The 17,360-nt window shown below is 44.2% G+C and overlaps 1 protein-coding gene across 2 annotated transcripts; it reads left to right on the top strand.

Moving 5' to 3' along the window:
- The first annotated feature begins 1,330 nt into the window (after positions 1–1,330).
- Positions 1,331–12,164, top strand: LOC147882329 (HNH endonuclease). 2 transcript variants are annotated; one of them, XM_087400906.1, is made up of 4 exons: positions 1,331–1,657; positions 1,794–1,832; positions 6,321–6,405; positions 11,720–12,164. In XM_087400906.1, the coding sequence occupies exons 1-4, from the start codon at positions 1,376–1,378 to the stop codon at positions 11,848–11,850; spliced, it is 537 nt and encodes a 178-aa protein (XP_087257032.1). In that variant the 5' UTR covers positions 1,331–1,375; the 3' UTR covers positions 11,851–12,164. The 2 variants fall into 2 exon arrangements, with proteins under 2 accessions (XP_087257032.1, XP_087257033.1); XM_087400907.1 differs by having other exon boundaries at positions 1,333–1,657; positions 11,799–12,164.
- The last annotated feature ends 5,196 nt before the right edge of the window (positions 12,165–17,360 follow it).

Raw genomic sequence — 17,360 nt, 5'->3', positions numbered from 1 at the left:
TCATCCCTGTCATGAGAAAAATCCGTTCGAAGAACAGAATGAAGTTCTTTACCACCACGTATACAGAATTGAGACAAGCAATAGTAGGCAAACCTTTTCTGAACACCACGTGGATGAAACATAGAGAAATCGATATCATCAAGAACCTTACGTTCCTAAGCTACACCAACAATACAGTCCTCTCTGTGTCATTCGAAGCAGACTTTTGCACTGACCGATTCATTGAAACAACCACAGCGTTCTGAGAAGCCTTAAATATAGGAATTTTGACAATATCGAACGGAACCTCGATCACACCAGTAGAAGCCACACGAACATCTTGCGCCCTCCGCAGGATACGGCCCCGAAACACCGAAACATACCCATAATCGATTCAGGTGGATAAAGACTACCATCACGCTTCACAACTTGCAGAAAGAAGCTCCTCAGAATCTCGTTCAGCTCTCGTAAATCCAAGTCTTCAATCCTCACAGCATCATCCATTCCACTCACACGCCTCCAGATATCAAACCTACGTCTCGCCCATTCATCTTTTGCTAAGGACCGATTCAAACCTCCCTCACTCACAAGCCTTTCCTCCTCTTCATCTAAAGCGAGAAAAGGAACCTTACAAACAACTCGACAATCAGTATCTGCAACACCCAACCCACCACCCGACGCAACACCCTCCCGCGCAGCATGCACACCAATAGAAGCAGCACCAACTATAGACTCGTCGGTCCCAAATCCCAAACAGAAAGAAGGACGATCAACCCCCTCCATCGCAATAGAAATCTCGCAAAACACCCATTCCACACATCTCGAAATCAAACACATATATAACATGAAACGAACAACCGCGAGAAGCACGAATTCGTAAAGCAAATCACCGAAACATAGCAAACGATCACCCCACAAGAATCGAAGAGCACCAATCATCCCTTTGATCAGCCCGTCACTCGCATCCTCGACTGTCAAAAACACAAAAGAAACACAACAAAAATTAGTTCAAATAATAACCACCACCACCACAGGATCAACCACAATCGAACGGTCCATAATAAAAATCCGAAAACCTAACAACTGGCTAATAACAAAACAACACGTGGACCATCCAAACACAGACACGTGCCCAACCACCCACTACCGCATGCAACCAACCAAAACATTATACCTGGCCGCCGCCCACGACACGTCGCCACCGCAAAATATCTCCAATCAAAAACAGACACGTGTCCACCCCCAACCGCTGACGGCCGAAAATCGGCATCGGCAGCTGATTCCCGGGAGGAAACCGGTGCCACCCGGCGACCGGCTGTAGGCCTTGACAAGGCTGCATTCTTTAGTTCTGTGTTGTTCTATCATCATCATCATCATCATCATCTTCAAGGCAGGAATGGTGAGAGGCCTTGCTCGCGCTGCTCGTTCCTTAACTTCTCCTCACAAATCCAGAACGCACAACGACGATAATCGTCGATCACCCTCTTCTCCTCCTTCTGGTCCCCGTTCTTTTCCTTCCGACGTCAAGGAGCTTTGCTGGCAGAAGGCCGACTTTGTCAAAGGTCGAGATCCTTCCCGCTGGCGACGCGACCCCGTCGGAAACGTTGTGTTTCGTAAGCTCGTTGGATGTTCTGGTTGCCTTTGCTATGACTATGATCATGTGCTACCGTACTCCAAGGTGCTTTGATATTTCGCTCACATCCTTTCGTAACTTGCTAGAGAGGATTCTGGTGTATTTACACTGCAGCTCGTAATTACTCGAGGTCTCAGCTTCGACAGATTTACTCAGCTTGTAGTACGTGGCTTCACTGCAGGGGGGAACCAGCACACTCGATAACTGCCAAATAATGCAGGTGACTCTGCCATACTCGAAGCTTATGATGCCACGTTGATAAGCTTACTTTTTCAAATTAAAAGGGCAGGCCCCAGAGTTGAAATACTTGTATATGTTTAGAGCGCCAATTTGTCGGCTTCATCCGAGAATCCGATCCAATGGACTTACAAAATTTTAGCTACTTTGTGGCCTCGCTGACACTTGCTACCATTGCAGCGAGATAACGAGATTGAAAAAATGCTGCAAGCTTGGATTGCCTCCATGTCAGTGGGCTAGGCATAGCAAGAGATTCTAGATTCGTGAAGCTCTGATCACAGCTTTATGATTGGGGCTTGATGGAAATGTAATCTATTTCTTTTGTGTCCCCTTCTTCCCATAAGAGATACTAGGAAGCAAGCAAACTCACTGGACAGATACCTCCTGTAGCGACCAAAAGACCTGCTAAACAAAGAAGAGCAACCAAACAAAGCAAAAGTTCTTTGCGGCTGCTACAACCGCAAGCTAGTCCTAGAAAGTCCAACATGTATTCTTTGCAAAAAAAAAAAGTCCAACATGTATTACAAAGGACGAGCTAGGGAAGGTTAGACCTGCCACTCGAAAATAATAAATCCTGGTTTGAAACCTGATTAAATTAATGTTTAAGCATTTGGCTTTAGTGTCTTCCTTTTCGTATGTGTTGATTAATTTTTAATACATCTACATATATGTTCCTGCCGTATAAGTGAACATGCAAGTTTCACTTGTGAAGTTTTCAGCCATGTTGCAGCTTGCTAATATTTAAGTGGTGCATTGCCTTGCCCTATAGCTAGCTTGTCTAAGCATTTTTTGCTTGGAAATGCTCGTTTGGGAGAGAATAAATTGGAAATATATAGTCTTCACAAGCATTTTAGCTTGATTGAAGAGAATGTGGATTCTCTTTTGTTAGCCTTCTCCTTTAGTGCTAGCCTTTATTAGAACTGAGTTTGCTGATAACCTCCAAAGTGATGACAAAAACTCAGTACGAAGACCTTTTTATAAATGGATGCTTATGTGTGGATGTGTGGATATGTATGTGTGAGAGCATATCTTTATAGTGTGGTCTACACACACCATTGACTTTGGTGGGGTTGTCATAGTAGCTAGTCCCTTCTAAGTGTGATGGAGTATGGGTTTCAACCTTGTGTATCTCTGTCATGAGATTGAAACTGCACACTGTGTTGTATTTTGAGAGGATGAGTTGGGCATGTTCTTGGATTCATCTAGATATTTGGTCTTGCTATACTAGTGGACATGCAAATTTCACCTTGTAAAGTTTTCGTCTAGGTAGTGGCTTGCTGACTTGCTGATATTGCAATAAATTCTTTCTACCTAGTGGTGCATCACCCTATTAGCTAGCTTGTCTAAGGTTTTTCACTTAGAAATACTCATTTGGGAGAAAAAGGAATTCATATGCTCTTCACAAAGCAATTGTAGCTTGAATGAAGAGAATTTGGATTCTTTTAATGCTAGCCTTTGTCACTGCTGAGTCTGCCCTTCACCTTCGGAGTGCTGACAGAAACACAGTACGAAGACCGTTGTATAAATGGATGCTCAAGTATGTGTGGATATTTATGTGTGAGAGCCATTGGGGCTAATGACATCGGTGGGGATGCCATGGTAGGTGGTTCTTGCTATGCACGATGAAGTTTATGGTTTTCAATCTTATGAGTGATTTGTGTTTTCAGAGGATTGGATTCATCTAGATTTACACAGTCCATGTTGCCGTTGTTTTGCAACATGTACATCTATGGATATGTGAAAGTGGCGTGGAAGCATGCGAGAGAGAGAGAGAGAGAGAGAGAGAGAGAGAGAGAGAGAGAAAGAGAGAATAACGACTATATAATATCCGGAAATACAACTCAGCCTGAGGGATGTCAGAGAAAAGAATGCACACAAGTGATGGAGGGGAAGGCCTTTATAGGCCCCAGCCAGCCTGGTTGGCCTGCCTGGCACTGGTTGATCGGCCGATTAGCAAGTTGGGCTGACTCGATCAAAGTAGGGTCGGGTTGCCTGTCAGGCAAGCCAGTTGACCCGACTTGGTTAGGTGCCCAAATAGGGCCCCAACCATGCCTTGACCATGGGTCGCCTCCAACCAGTCTTGGGATTCAGTCCTAACCCTGGCAAATATGCCTTGGTGAATGGCCTAGAGAATAATGTCCTATTCCTCACTCCGGACGGGCGCACCTTTGAGATGCCATAACTTTAACACCCTCTCTGTAGTCATGGTGAGCACAATGGTCTGAAGAAGCAAGTCGATGAAGATGCAACCATGGGCTCTCCAGCAGCGTGCCTACTGGATTCACCTCGGTGAGAGCACTTGGTGGCGTGGATCCTCGAAGCAGAATGCCACCTCGAACAGCAAATGAGATTTAATCGACTTTGAGTTCCCATGCTAGTCTGCACTGAGTTCCACGTGTAGAATGATGAGCTGTGGAATATACCATGCCCAATATCCCCTAGTGAACATACAAATGCCAATACACACAGTGTCCATAGTCTCTGCGGTGTCGAGCAATGAACTCCGAACACAGCTGGTCCATAGCTCCACAGCTTTGCTTTGCCTGCCTTTCTACTGAAAGGGGCTGTAATCAGCCCACACTCCCGCCCACATGCCCTTTCTAGCTGTGACCCGTGCGGGGGGCTCCTAACTGTTAGAAGGCAGGTACTGTCTTGCATTCCTTGGCAACAGCTGTTGCCTTGGAAACACCTGACTAGGAAGACGTGGCTGCCACGTACTACAGGCTGCCTTGCTACCTTGCTGCGGATCCCTTTGCTGTCAACACAGCAGGTAGGCTGTGCAATCAGATGCCAACCAGCAGTATGTGACCACGCCGTGGACAGGCCGCTCCTGAACAGAGTGCCTACCAATAGAACATGTCCACACCCAGGGTAAGTACCTTGTAACAGCTCCCTACTACCTCTGCTGCAACTCGCCTTGGACCAGATGCAGCTGTTACTGATCACCTCAGATCTACCCTCAGATCTGCGTCAGCTCGTCGTCTCCTGGTGCCTAGTCCACCGTGACATCTGATACCATGTGAAAGTGGTGTGTGCGGAAGGAGAGAGAGAGAGAGAGAGAGAGTAAGTATATATTAACGTTGTCCCGCGGGAGACCAAAAGGTCTATGGGACAACTAAAAATCCATCTAATACGACAGCTTAGGGAGGGCATAGGGGAGCTCCCAAGGAGTGCATAAAGCTACTCCAGTTATTTAAAGTACCTAAATTATATCCTGAAAAAAACATATATAATCGGCCATACATCATTTTAAGACTGAGAGTCTTTTGGTTTCGATTTAAACTCCTTAATGAGTGCTATTCCTCCTCGGTACACTGCCCACTTTCCCCTTCTTGGCAGCCTTAACCTTGGCTAATTCTGTTGCTTCATTACAGTTGAGCATTACAGTTGAGCTCTTGTACGTTCCTCTGCTATCCATAGCTTAGTACCTTTCAGCTTGTAGGACTGTCATAGGACATTGAGTTTTAAATCTCGTGAGAGAGATATGAGGCAAAAGCAAGTGGGTAATATCCAGCCAGCCTGGTCGGCCTGACTAGGGCTGGCCGACTGGCCGACCAGCAGATCGGGCCGGGTTGACCCGACCTGGTTAGGTGCTCAAATAGGGCCCCAATACATACCTGGCCATGGGTCAAGCTGGCCTGTACCAGCCATCCTAAAACAGGCCTCCAACCAGTCTTCATATATTAATGTTTGGACAAAGTAGTATGTAGATACAGATCTATGTGTATATGGAATATTTCAAATATTATAAAGAAAAGTAGTTATGTTATCCTCGAGATGATCAAATATGAGGAGCCTCTAGTACGAGCTGAGCAAGAGCCTCAGCCTACTGTCTCACTAGAATCAAATAGGGTGTCTGCTGTGATCTGCACCATTTTTCTTGGGGTTGATATGTCAATAAGGTATTGATGGTAATGGAGCAGATCCCTCTGAAATAGTACATGACTATGGTGTACTTAGGACTCAGTACTGCCATTCGGCATTTTTGCATTTTTTGCATTTTTTGCATTTTGCATTTTGCATTGGTATGGACGCTCGTTTAGTAGCTCCACTACCACCGCTCGTTGTATCAGGATTTTCACAGTCTCATATACCCATCGGTCTTCCGAAGACTTTAATAAACTTTCTTTCTTTCTTTCTTTCTTTCATCCCCCCTGAACAATCCTTGAAGATGGGAAACGGGATAAATCCAATCTCATGATCATTCAAGTGGAGGGGTAGATGGTCAGTTGGTTTGCTAGTGATTGGGCCTGAGAAGGGCCTTCTCCTTAGGGTAAACATGTCATTGTCCTGATTTTCATGATTCCCCCCCTCAGTTTCCTTGTGAACGTTGCTCTTAAAAAGTGTTGCATTATGTGTTAGGATGGCATTGCAAAGGGATTTATTGTATTACTTTCAATTCATGTCTTAAGCTTTTTTTCTATTTTATTTAAGGCTGTCCCCTGAAAATGATTTTTCTGAGTTGATGCAGGCAACTGCAAACCGGGCAAAAGGGAATCGCAGTGATGTTTCAAAGACAGAATTAGTCCAAAAAAGTGTATACTGCCGACTGTCAGGTATACTGGGCTTGTCAGCTCTCAAAGAAACCTTGGTTTTAATAGGCATTGTGGAGCAGAGGTATGTGACTTGCAGTGTCAAGGGCATCGAGTGGGATTAAGAAACTGTAATGGTTACATCATGCCAATTCTCAGGGTGGTTTTTAGAACAAGTGTCTAGTATTCAGCTTGGAACAAAAATTGTTGTGTGTTTGTGTCTGTATGCTTGTGGAATCTTCTATTTAAGAGATGAGAATATTGTGGTTAGTATGGGCTAGCCATTGTACGGTGATGTTCCAGTTGCAAGTTGGTACTGTCACCACAATGTAAATATCCTAAGTCAAAGTACAGTTGACCATTTATTTGATCGTAATTAAAGAGTTTTCCATCTAGGTTAATTATGGTCAAAGAGTTCTTTTAATGGTCCAAGAATTGACTACAGTCAAAGATACTTGACTCTGGTCAAGTAAGTTTGACTTTGGTCAGGAAGACTTGGTTTATTACCAAGAGGGTTAACTGCGGTTAACCAGGGAACCACAGAGCTGACTACGGTCAGAGAGTGTTGACTTCGGTCAACGAGACTTGGCATGCGCCAAGAGGGTTAACTACGGTTAACCAAGATGCGCCAACTTCGGTTGGACAGTTGTGCCAACTTCGGTTGGAGAGACTTGACTATAATTAAGGTGCCTCGACCCTTGGTCAAAGCCCCTTAATTATGATCAAGAGCGTTGACTTCGGTCAACCATAGAATATTTTTATATTTGTTATGTGTGCACATGTGTTCAGTGGGGACGCCCATCGTGACTAGAATTAGTCCACAGTGTGTTATTTGCATGCAAAGCGCTAACAATTAATGGGTGCCATGGTGGTGCGCTTTAATTAATTGTTGCAGGTACTAGGAAGAGTTATTTTCTTGAGTGCTACGGGAGCCTAACAAGAGTCTAGGGGGTGGTTCGCGTGACCAAGTGCTTCGAAGACTCCAGAGTTGCCCTTAGTGGCATGTAATTAGGAAAGTAATGTAGAAATTGACAAGTGGCTTGTTGCCAAGAAGGGGAGCCTTAGAGCTCATGTAATGGAATTTATTCACGTTTGGATATGTATGAATAGCTTCCACACTGAACTATGTATTCCTTCTTCCCTCAAGTAATAAAATCCTTCGGGGGGGTCCAGCCCGACTGTGTCAGAAAGTGAAGTATGATAGGCGGAAGGCACCTAGCCTACTTATGCCTCTTCCCGTGCCTGAGGCACCGTGGGAAAGTATTACAATGGACTTCATTTTTGATTTGCCAAGATCAAAGTCAGGAAATGATGGGATTTGGACTATCATTGATAGATTCAGCAAGCAAGCTCATTCCGGTTCGCAAAACCATAAAGGCAGATCATATGGCTAAGCTTTTCATGGCATAGATCTTTAAGCACCATGGTATGCCTAAGTCCATTGTCAGTGATCGAGATCCTAGAATGACCAGTCTATTCTAGAGAGCTTTATTTGATAATATGGGGACGAATTTGAATTTTTCTTCTTCTTTCCATCCCCAGATAGATAGTCAAAGTGAAGTAGCAAATTCTACAGTATTGGATATGCTGAAATGCTACGTGGGTGACCAAGGTTCAGACTGGGAAAAGTACCTACCATTGGTAGATTTTGCTTACAATAATACAGTACATAGCTCTACAGGGAAAGCCCCCTTTGAGGTCATTTATGGGAAGGTGATTCTGCCACCTATCCTGAGGACCAAGGATGAAATATTTGCAGCTGATTAGTTTGTGAGAGACCTCCAGACAGCTTACAGCCAAGTCTGGACAATAATTGAAAGGTCTCAAGAGAAGCATAAAAGAGCTGCAGATAAGCATAGGAGACAGCTAGATCTCAAGGAAGGGGATTGGGTACTTTTGAAGTTCGAGAAAGCTAGGCTCCATAAGTTTAAAGGCAAGCAGAAAGTGTATGCAAAGTTATCCTCAAGATATTATGGCCCTTTCAGGGTTACAGAAAGAATAAATGAGGTTGCATACATGTTCGCATTGCCAGAGCATTGGAGGATTCAAAATGCATTCCATGTGAGTCTTCTAAAGAAATTCCAGGAGTCAGAGCCTACACAGCCAGTATCAGAGGATCCACCAGAAGTGGATGAGCTGGAGGAAGTCCTTCAGCCAGAGCAGATTGTGTACTATACTGTAGCAAAGGCCCTTAGGGCAAGGAGTTCTACATGTATCTTGTAAAATTCAAGAATTATAAATTGTGTACCATACTGTATGCAAAGGCCCTCAGGGCAAGGATTTTTATAGGTATCTTGTAAAATTCAAGAATTATACGGCATTAGATGCCAAGTGGATGGATGAAGACATATTATCTGATCATCCACAACTTTTGGATGTTTACAAGGAAGCTTTTCAGTTGAGGTCAACTGAAAAGAAGCCGAGGGACAATGTAAATATCCTAAGTCAAAGTACAATTGACCATTTATTTGATCATAATTAAAGAGTTTTCCATCTGGGGTAATTATGGTCAAAGAGTTCTTTTAATGGTCAAAGAATTGACTACGGTCAAAGATACTTGACTTTGGTCAAGTAAGGCCGACTTTGGTCAGGAAGACTTGGTTTATTACCAAGAGGGTTAACTGCGGTTAACCAGAGAACCATAGAGCTGACTACGGTCAGAGAGTGTTGACTTCGGTCAACGAGACTTGGCATGTGCCAAGAGGGTTAACTACGGTTAACCGAGATGTGCCAACTTCGGTTGGAGAGTTGTGTCAACTTCGGTTGGAGAGACTTGACTATAATTAAGGCGCCTCGACCCTTGGTCAAAGCCCCTTAATTATGATCAAGAGCGTTGACTTCGGTCAACCAGAGAATATTTTTATATTTGTTATGTGTGCACATGTGTTTAGTGGGGACGCCCACCGTGACTAGAATTAGTCCACAGTGTGTTATTTGCATGCAAAGCGCTAACAATTAATGGGTGCCATGGTGGTGCGCTTTAATTAATTGTTGCAGGTACTAGGAAGAGTTATTTTCCTAAGTGCTACAGGAGCGGTGCGCGTGACCAAGTGCTTCGAAGACTAGGGGGCAGTTCGAGTTATTAACAAGAGTCTAGGGGACGGCTCGCGTGACCAAGTGCTTTGAAGACTCCAGAGTTGCCCTTAGTGGCATGTAATTAGGAAAGTAATGTAGAAATTGACAAGTGGCTTGTTGCCAAGAAGGGGAGCCTTAGAGCTCATGTAATGGCATTCAATCACGTTTGGATATGTATGAACAGCTTCCACGCTGAACTATGTATTCCTTCTTCCCTCAAGTAATAAAATCCTTCGGGGGGGTCCAGCCCGATTGTTGTCTTGGGCCCTAGTGTATCTGTTGAGAAAGGGAGAGAGGGAGAGCAAATGAGAGTTTCTTTGCTGTCTTTTACGAGTAAGGTTTCAGGTACTCTGTTAGTTCCCTGCTTACGCAGACTAAATTAAATCTTGGGCTTTCTTTGCGGAGAAATTGACTTTATTCTTCATGTACATGTACATGTACATTTACATATAGTAGACATATACATGAAGGGTAGTTCTGGTACGCGTACTGTACGCTCGAGTACGGCATATTCCAAACCATACGGCACATGTAGTGTGCCGGTTTCCTGTGTGGGTATCTAAACGCCCTCTTGCGCTTCTTTTGCACCTCTTTGTGTCGAAACTGCTGCCAGTCCCTTCAGCTCTCCTCTCCCACAGCTCCCTTTGGCTCTCCTATAGCTCTCCTACAGCTCCCTTCAGCTCCCTTCAGCTCTCGTCTCCTACAGCTCCCTTCCTTCAGCTCTCTGACAGCTCCCTTCAGCGCTCCCTTCAGCTCCCTTCCTTCAGCTCTCCTCTCCCACTCCCTTCCTTCAGCTCCTACAGTCCACTACCTTATGCTCTTCATTCCCACTCCGGGCTCCCCACCTCCACTCTCCATTCTCAGCCCCATCCTCCACTCTCTATCCTCATCCCCCTTCCTTCACCCCTTCATTCAGCCCCCTCTTCCTTGAACCTTCAGCCTTCCAGAACCAGCAAGCTGGCCCCTATTTCAGAATCCACGACAGCCCATCCACTCAGCCTGCTGCCCCCTTCACTGCCGTTTTTTAGGTATGTCAGGTGCGCCGGCTTTGTAAATTATTAAATTTTTCCCCAAAAAAAAGAGGAGAGGGGAGGGAGAGAGAGAGGGGGGAGGAGGTGTTAGACTTTAAATATGTTAGGGGGGAGGGGGTGTTAGACACATTGTAGTCCACGTGACATAAACACATAGCTTAAACTTTAAACTCAAAGTTTAAACCCACATATTTAGGTAAAGAATCAAGATTCAATTCTCAAAATAAAGAAAGATAAAACATCAAGTCTCCTATCTAACACAAATGAATCACTGATCAATGATTTAAACATAGATATATAATGTAGCATGTATAATGTGACATGTCACATATTAAATGTATGAACGATCATGTCAAAGTTATGATGACTGAAGCTGGAAACTCAAAACTCATGTGACGATGGACATGAATCAAGGCGACGACTCCTCTTCCTCTGGAACATGATAATCTATTATCATGTAGATTTAAATTTAAAACCATGTAAATCGTAGCCTCGTGAGTCCACTGTCCTGACCTCTTGTGCAGTTTGAATTTAGACCTGAGATGAGAGAACGAAAGACAGCAGGCTTACAACAGCAGGCTGCAGGCTGCACGATGCAGCAGGCTGAAGCTGGCTGGTGAGGGCTGAGTGGAGTCCAATGGACTGTGGAAGAAGTGGGTAGCGGGCTGCGTGGATGGGCTGTTGTGGATTCTATAATAGGGGGCACAGCAGGCTGGTTCCTGAATGCTGAAATAGGAATGCAAGGCTGAAGGTTCAAGGCAGAGGGGGCTGAATGAAGAGGTCAAGGAAGGGACTGAGGATGGAGAGTGGAGGATGGGGAGCCGGGAGTGGGAGAGGAGACGGAATAGAGGTGTAGGAGAGCTGAAGGACTGGAGCCGAAGGGAGCTGAAGAGAGGAGAGCTGAGAGCTGAAGGGAGCAGCAACAGTTTCAACGCAAAGAGGTGCGATAAGTGTTTAGGTACCTGCGCAAGAAAACTGCACACAATGTACAGTATGCATACCGTTCGAAAAAATCCGTACGATACATGTACCAGAACTACCATGAGAGGAAGATGAACTAAGCCAAATTGTAATGTCTTTGACACTGGTCATCTCTTTTACTCGAGTAATCAACCATGGGTTAGCTGAATAACAAAGAAAGCTTAAAAGACTAAGTTGTTGAAACCAGCACATGTTTTGATCTGAGGTTTTATTGTAACACATGCCTTTAGAGATTTGTACTTCGTGTTCAGTCAGATTCAGAAATTTTGGCCTTGCTTGGAAATTCATGTCACTGAGCCAGCTATTTGTCAAATTGCAAACCTCGTGTAGGCCGAGAGATGGATTTGATGGAGATTTCTGCCTATGGCGATGTTCACCGTGAACAAGAATCAGGGGGATGCCAGATACAGTGACGGAATTGGTTTCCTATGGTGACGTATGGGAGGAATTAATTCAATCGACCACTTACAATGGACGGAGGCAGATCAGCAGATAGGACATGACAGGAGCTACCTTGACACTTGGAGCTTCTTCACATGCTGTAGATTACTGGTTATAGACATTGGATATCTTTGCTTTTCATCCAACAAGGATAGTTAGCTTTTGGCGAAGGCATGGAAAAAATGCGACTTCTGCATGGCTTCATGATTAGTTTAATTAACATATGCCTACTAACAAGGGCAAGTTTTTCATGTATACCAGAACAGAAATTCATTGTATTTAATGGAAATCATTTTTAGCAATTTATGGTCCACCGTCTCTTCAACTCTATCATTTTGCCCATTTTTCAAATTGCAGGGATACACAACTAACAATAATTCGAACAAACAATTTTTTAGTAACGAATATATCAGGGGACCGAAAGCCAACTTAGACGTGTGAATGACCAAAAAGCACTCCGACATGTGAATGAATGTTCTAAATTAATCTTGTAGTGATGCTGAATGTATGATTTGAATGAAGCAATGACTTGGTTTACAGCCGCAGCATGACTCTCTTGGATGCCATGGCTGGCCTGCAGCAACTTGACTTTGTGTGCCTTTGTTGAACTCCCAGAGGCATTTGTGAGCATTTGTGAGCAGTGAGCCTATGAGTCATGGTGTTAGCAAGATTACAGGTCTATGGTGGGGACTTGTAGAAGGTGTGAGGGATAGATCATCATAGAGCACAGTTCGCTTGACGTACCTGAGTCTGGCCAGCAAGTTTGTTGTCTTGGGTTTGTGTGGCGTCCTCAGCCTAGGTATTGAGGTCTTACCCTTGTCGGCAGAGTTGCAATCTATTAGCTTTGGCTGTTGGACGTCACCAGAAGGGTGCTGCCTTTCGTTTTGCGGCCATGAGCAAAGTTGGGAGGAGTTTCCTCAAGTTTGAAGCTCATTTTATTTTCATGGCTTTTATGTTTGGTGTTTGCAGGTCTGGGTGCTGACCAGCTTGCATTAAATCAGTGCTGGAAAGTGTTTTTAGGCTGTAACAGAAACAGAGTAAGAAGGCACGAAGGTAAAAACAATATATTGGATACCAAAACTGCATGTAGTCTTATACACCTTTAGCCATGATCATATTTACCGCCAAGGACTGAATTAGGTGTCCATTTTGTCAATCATCTCCCACTACTACCTTCTGAAACTACCCCATACACCAGTTGTCTATTGTATTCATCTGCATCAGTAATGCAAATTCCCACTTTAGCCACGTTCATGTTTACCGCCAAGGACTGAATTAGGTGTCCATTTTGTCAATCATCTCCTACTTCTACTATTTTTGAAACTACCCATAAACCAGTTGTCTATTGTATTCATCTGCATCAGTCATGGAAATTCCCACTGATAGACAACCCATAGTAGAACTAAGATTGCAATGGCAGGAAAAACTGAAAGGCGTCGACAGTTGTGAATAAATCAGCAAACATTTTGGCTGGTGGATGGTAGCAGAGCTGACTTTCCCACCCTTCTATTGTTTGCCGAATGAAATGAAATCTGGCTGAGATGTGCTTGGTATGTTAATGGAAAGAGCCATCTCGTGAAAAATTGATGGCACCATGATTATCACAGTACAAGTGCAGGAAGAAAATTTCAAGGAACTGTTTAGCCAAAGAGCTTCCTGTGCACCAGATGTATTCAGCCTCACTACTAGACACTCGTCATGCCTTGAAAACCAAGAAATTGACCCTCTACTTAAGTGGAAAAGATACCCTAATGTCGACCTTCAAGCAATACGGATTTTGCCCAATCAAAATGGATAACCACATAACTCAATGCCCCTCTGCTGCTAGATGATATGTGTTAAGAATGGTGTAATTTGCACCATATACTAAGGTCTAGAGAGAAACCTAAAAGGGGACGTGGAAAAACCCTAACCTTGATGCTAATCTGTAGGTTTCTATGGTCTCATCTCCACTTTCTCATGGTATCAGAGCCCATCACCAATGGGGCCTATATGGTTGATAAATCTCGGAAGGCTCATCCGTGACCTCTTTCTTGAGCTCCTTTTCCCGATGGATGGCATGTAGTGTTTGGAGTGTTAATGGGCCATAGTAGCATTTGAGCTTATTGCCATTAATGTATCCATCCATGTCAATACCATCAAGGTTCGCAATTCTGCATGACGCTTGGGGTGTGATTTCCACAACACGTTACAAACCCATTCCTCGATATTTTAATTTATACTTCGTGATCCTTACACTATATAGTAATGCGAGGTCACCTTGTTTTAGGTCCTTGCTCCAGAGGTTGCGGTCAAACCATTTTTGTGGCATAGTTTTTTGGCCTTTATGTCATAGGCGATACCAAAAAAGGCTAATTCAGCTTGAAAAGCTTGATGAAACAAGGTTGAGAGCGGCCTCTTCAAATATTCTGTCTCTAACTGCAACTCTGAGGCTTGGAACGGTGAATTCCATAGGCATGACTGATTCCATCCCCAACTTGAGAGGGTAGAGGAGGACTCCTTAAGAAGATTCGAGGGAGTAGGAGGAGTACGAGGAGGAGGAGAGTGAAGAGGACAGAGGAGAGTAGAGGGTACTGGAGAGGGTCGTAGAGAGTGGAGGGTGGAGGAGAGGTAGGAGAGTGGAGGGTAGAGAAGAGTGGAGGGTAGAGGAGAGTAGGAGAGTGGAGAGTAGGATAGAGGAGGGTAGAGGAGAGTGGAGGCTATAGCAGGAGGGTAGATGGGTGGAGCAGCATGCAAGAGTGACAAACAAGGGTGGCAGTGGCAAAATGACACCTAAAACCCACAGTTAGGGTTTGCAAAAAATATAGAGAAACGAAAATGGCGTTTCGGCCATTTCCATTTTCCCCACATTTTTGTATCCATTTTTGATGGCCAAAATACCATTTTTGTAGCAACTCCAACCTCTAGTCCCACCTCTAGATTTCCTTAGACTAAGAGCCTCTAAACACTAGGTGCCTCAATCTCTGATGCTCGTGAATAGTCTACTGCTCAATCAATCCAACCTCGAACACCACACTTTGCAGGCGTGCATACATCTATACAAGGAGAAAGGGGGAAGGGTGGAAAAAGAAGAGGTTTTTGGCAAAAAAAAAAAAGCCTGTATTGCCCCCTCTTGATCTAAATAGCCCATGTATCCCTCACAAATACTCCAGGCAAGATTTGCCCTGAAAATGCCTCAAACTCCTTCCATGTAGCTTGGCACATCTTGTTGGCTCTACAACCTCTCCACACCTCTTGGATCGTGAGTCAATCTAAGCTCTAATACCATGTGAGAATGTGCAACAAAATGGACACACATAGTGGGTGTGAGAGAGTACTTAGCAAAGAAATGTACACGGGGAGAAAGAGGGAGAGAGACTAAGCAAGGGACCTTCTAGAAAATCCCTCTATATCACTAGGCAAAAACCACACAAGAAGAAGAAAAATGAGGGGAGGGGGTGTTCGAAATGGACCAACAGAGGCTATGCACAATAGAAGACTGATAGAATAGCCCAAGAGCTCACCTAGTGTGTGTGGGGAGACTTCTTAAACTTATGTGCATCAAATAGATGTGAAGACTCATGAATAGACAATAATCCAGCCAGATATAGAAGCTACCAAACCAATATATTTCCATCCAGAACTATGGACACAAGAAAAGAGAGATAGATCCAAAGTCCCACAAGAGCGTGGTCCTTTGATCTTACCACAAGGTACTTCTACTATCTGCCAAATATCTATGGAATTGAACCCGTGTGCTCCACCTTGAGCATATGTAGACTCTCCGTCTAGACTCTAGATCCCTTCCACCTTACTGTCTACAAACTAGCTTAGGTGTGTTGCCAATGAGTGAGCTAAGTCTGCAGGTCTCTAGCCAAGTTCACCCATAAGATGAGGCCCAATTGTTGTTGCTGGTGCTACTCCTTTGTGCACCTCAAAGGCTGCTCCAAGAAGATGATAATGAGGCCCTCACTTTTATAGGCCTAGAGGGCTAGCATACTAACCTATTCTAGGTTGTTCCAGGATGTTCAAACTCCTATTGACTTGTTCTAGGCTGGTCCACCATGATGTTAACCTCTTTAAGGTTGCTCCAAATGTTACCCACCTAATCTTGAGGTTGTCAACTTACGTGTCGGTTCATATAAATAGCCCACCCTACTACATGTTCTTTACTATGTCTCTCACCTCCAACTAGGATAACAGGATACCAGGGTGCCAACTAGCCCACAACCTCCTACACTTGCCTACCTTTTCCTTTTTTGAAGAGATGCTCTGGCACAGCAAGGAACATTCTATCCTATGCCTAGCCTAATAGTAGTACATTATAGTTGGGGGAATATAATAAGTCTCAAACTCCTCCAAATGGATGAGTAGCAATGTAAGCACACATATCAGGCGAGCATAGGGACATGGTACCATTGTAGGATTGGGTGGTGTTGAGTCTACTATGTTAGCGTCATGTTTGGATGCCATATGGGGTGATCTAGGTGGAAGGAATCATCCATAAGCTAGTCATGTGGGCAACATTGTAGGTTGCACCACGTGGTCCACTATTAGAGGTGGATAGAAGCTCAAGAACAAAGCAAACTTGTGAGCAGCATGTAGGACATGAGGCTTAGGTTGTTGTACAACAACATTTGTAGGACTTCCTGGAGCTTCACAAGTCATGTGGATTAGTTTTGTGGTGGCTACCATACAAGAATGTGTAGGAGATACCAAGGAAAGAGCTAGTAGTAGGCTACCACACGACCACACATGAAGGAGTCATAGTAGAATTATAGCTATTCGAAAGTCCTAGATAGGATTTGGAAAAGGGCATGTAGACTGGTAGACAGACAACAAAAGGTGCCTATCTTATAGGCTAGCAGAAAGAGCCAACAACCTATCTATAGTTTTAGAGACCAACTCAGTTGGTTTGTGGCAGATTGGTTAGCTAGTTGGTCTATTTATAGAATGGCTCTAGATTGGTCAAAGGGCCCTCCAGTGTCATGCTTTAAGTGCCAAGGCTGCATTTTTTAAAGGACTACCCCTATAGGGATATTACCCCAGGACTTCCACCCACGATAGGCCCTATGCCCTTGTGTTCTTATTGCGGAGTATAGCATTTATTCAAGGATTGCCCCTTGAGAAGACTAGCGACTCTGGCCGCCCTGCCTAAGAGCACTAGCGTTAATTTGCTGAGTATTGAATAGGGTCATGTAGTGGTAGTACCCTTGAAGGTCATCACAAGGATGCAAGCCAGAGCCATAGGTAGGGAAATGAAGAAGCAGGCAAGGAAGGACAAAGTGCCCATGCCGCAAAACCCCAAGGCGTCCCAACCCATGCAATATATTCTTAAGGAATTTTTGAATTGTTACTATTGTCTATCTCCTAAGTTTGGTGCTTGTGAGTTCTATCTTATGGACACATAAAGTTGAAGTTTTAAATTATAGCTTTCCCTTCTCTCTAACATTCTTCTGATGCAGATCTTAT

The sequence above is a fragment of the Dipteris shenzhenensis genome, chromosome 29 (genome assembly GCF_047967505.1).
Source record: "Dipteris shenzhenensis isolate YYH24624 ecotype China chromosome 29, Dip_SZ_1.0, whole genome shotgun sequence".
In the NCBI taxonomy this organism is placed as follows: Eukaryota; Viridiplantae; Streptophyta; class Polypodiopsida; order Gleicheniales; family Dipteridaceae; genus Dipteris; species Dipteris shenzhenensis.
Note: the sequence above shows the minus strand (reverse complement) of the source record. Positions and strands in the feature narration are given on the sequence as shown.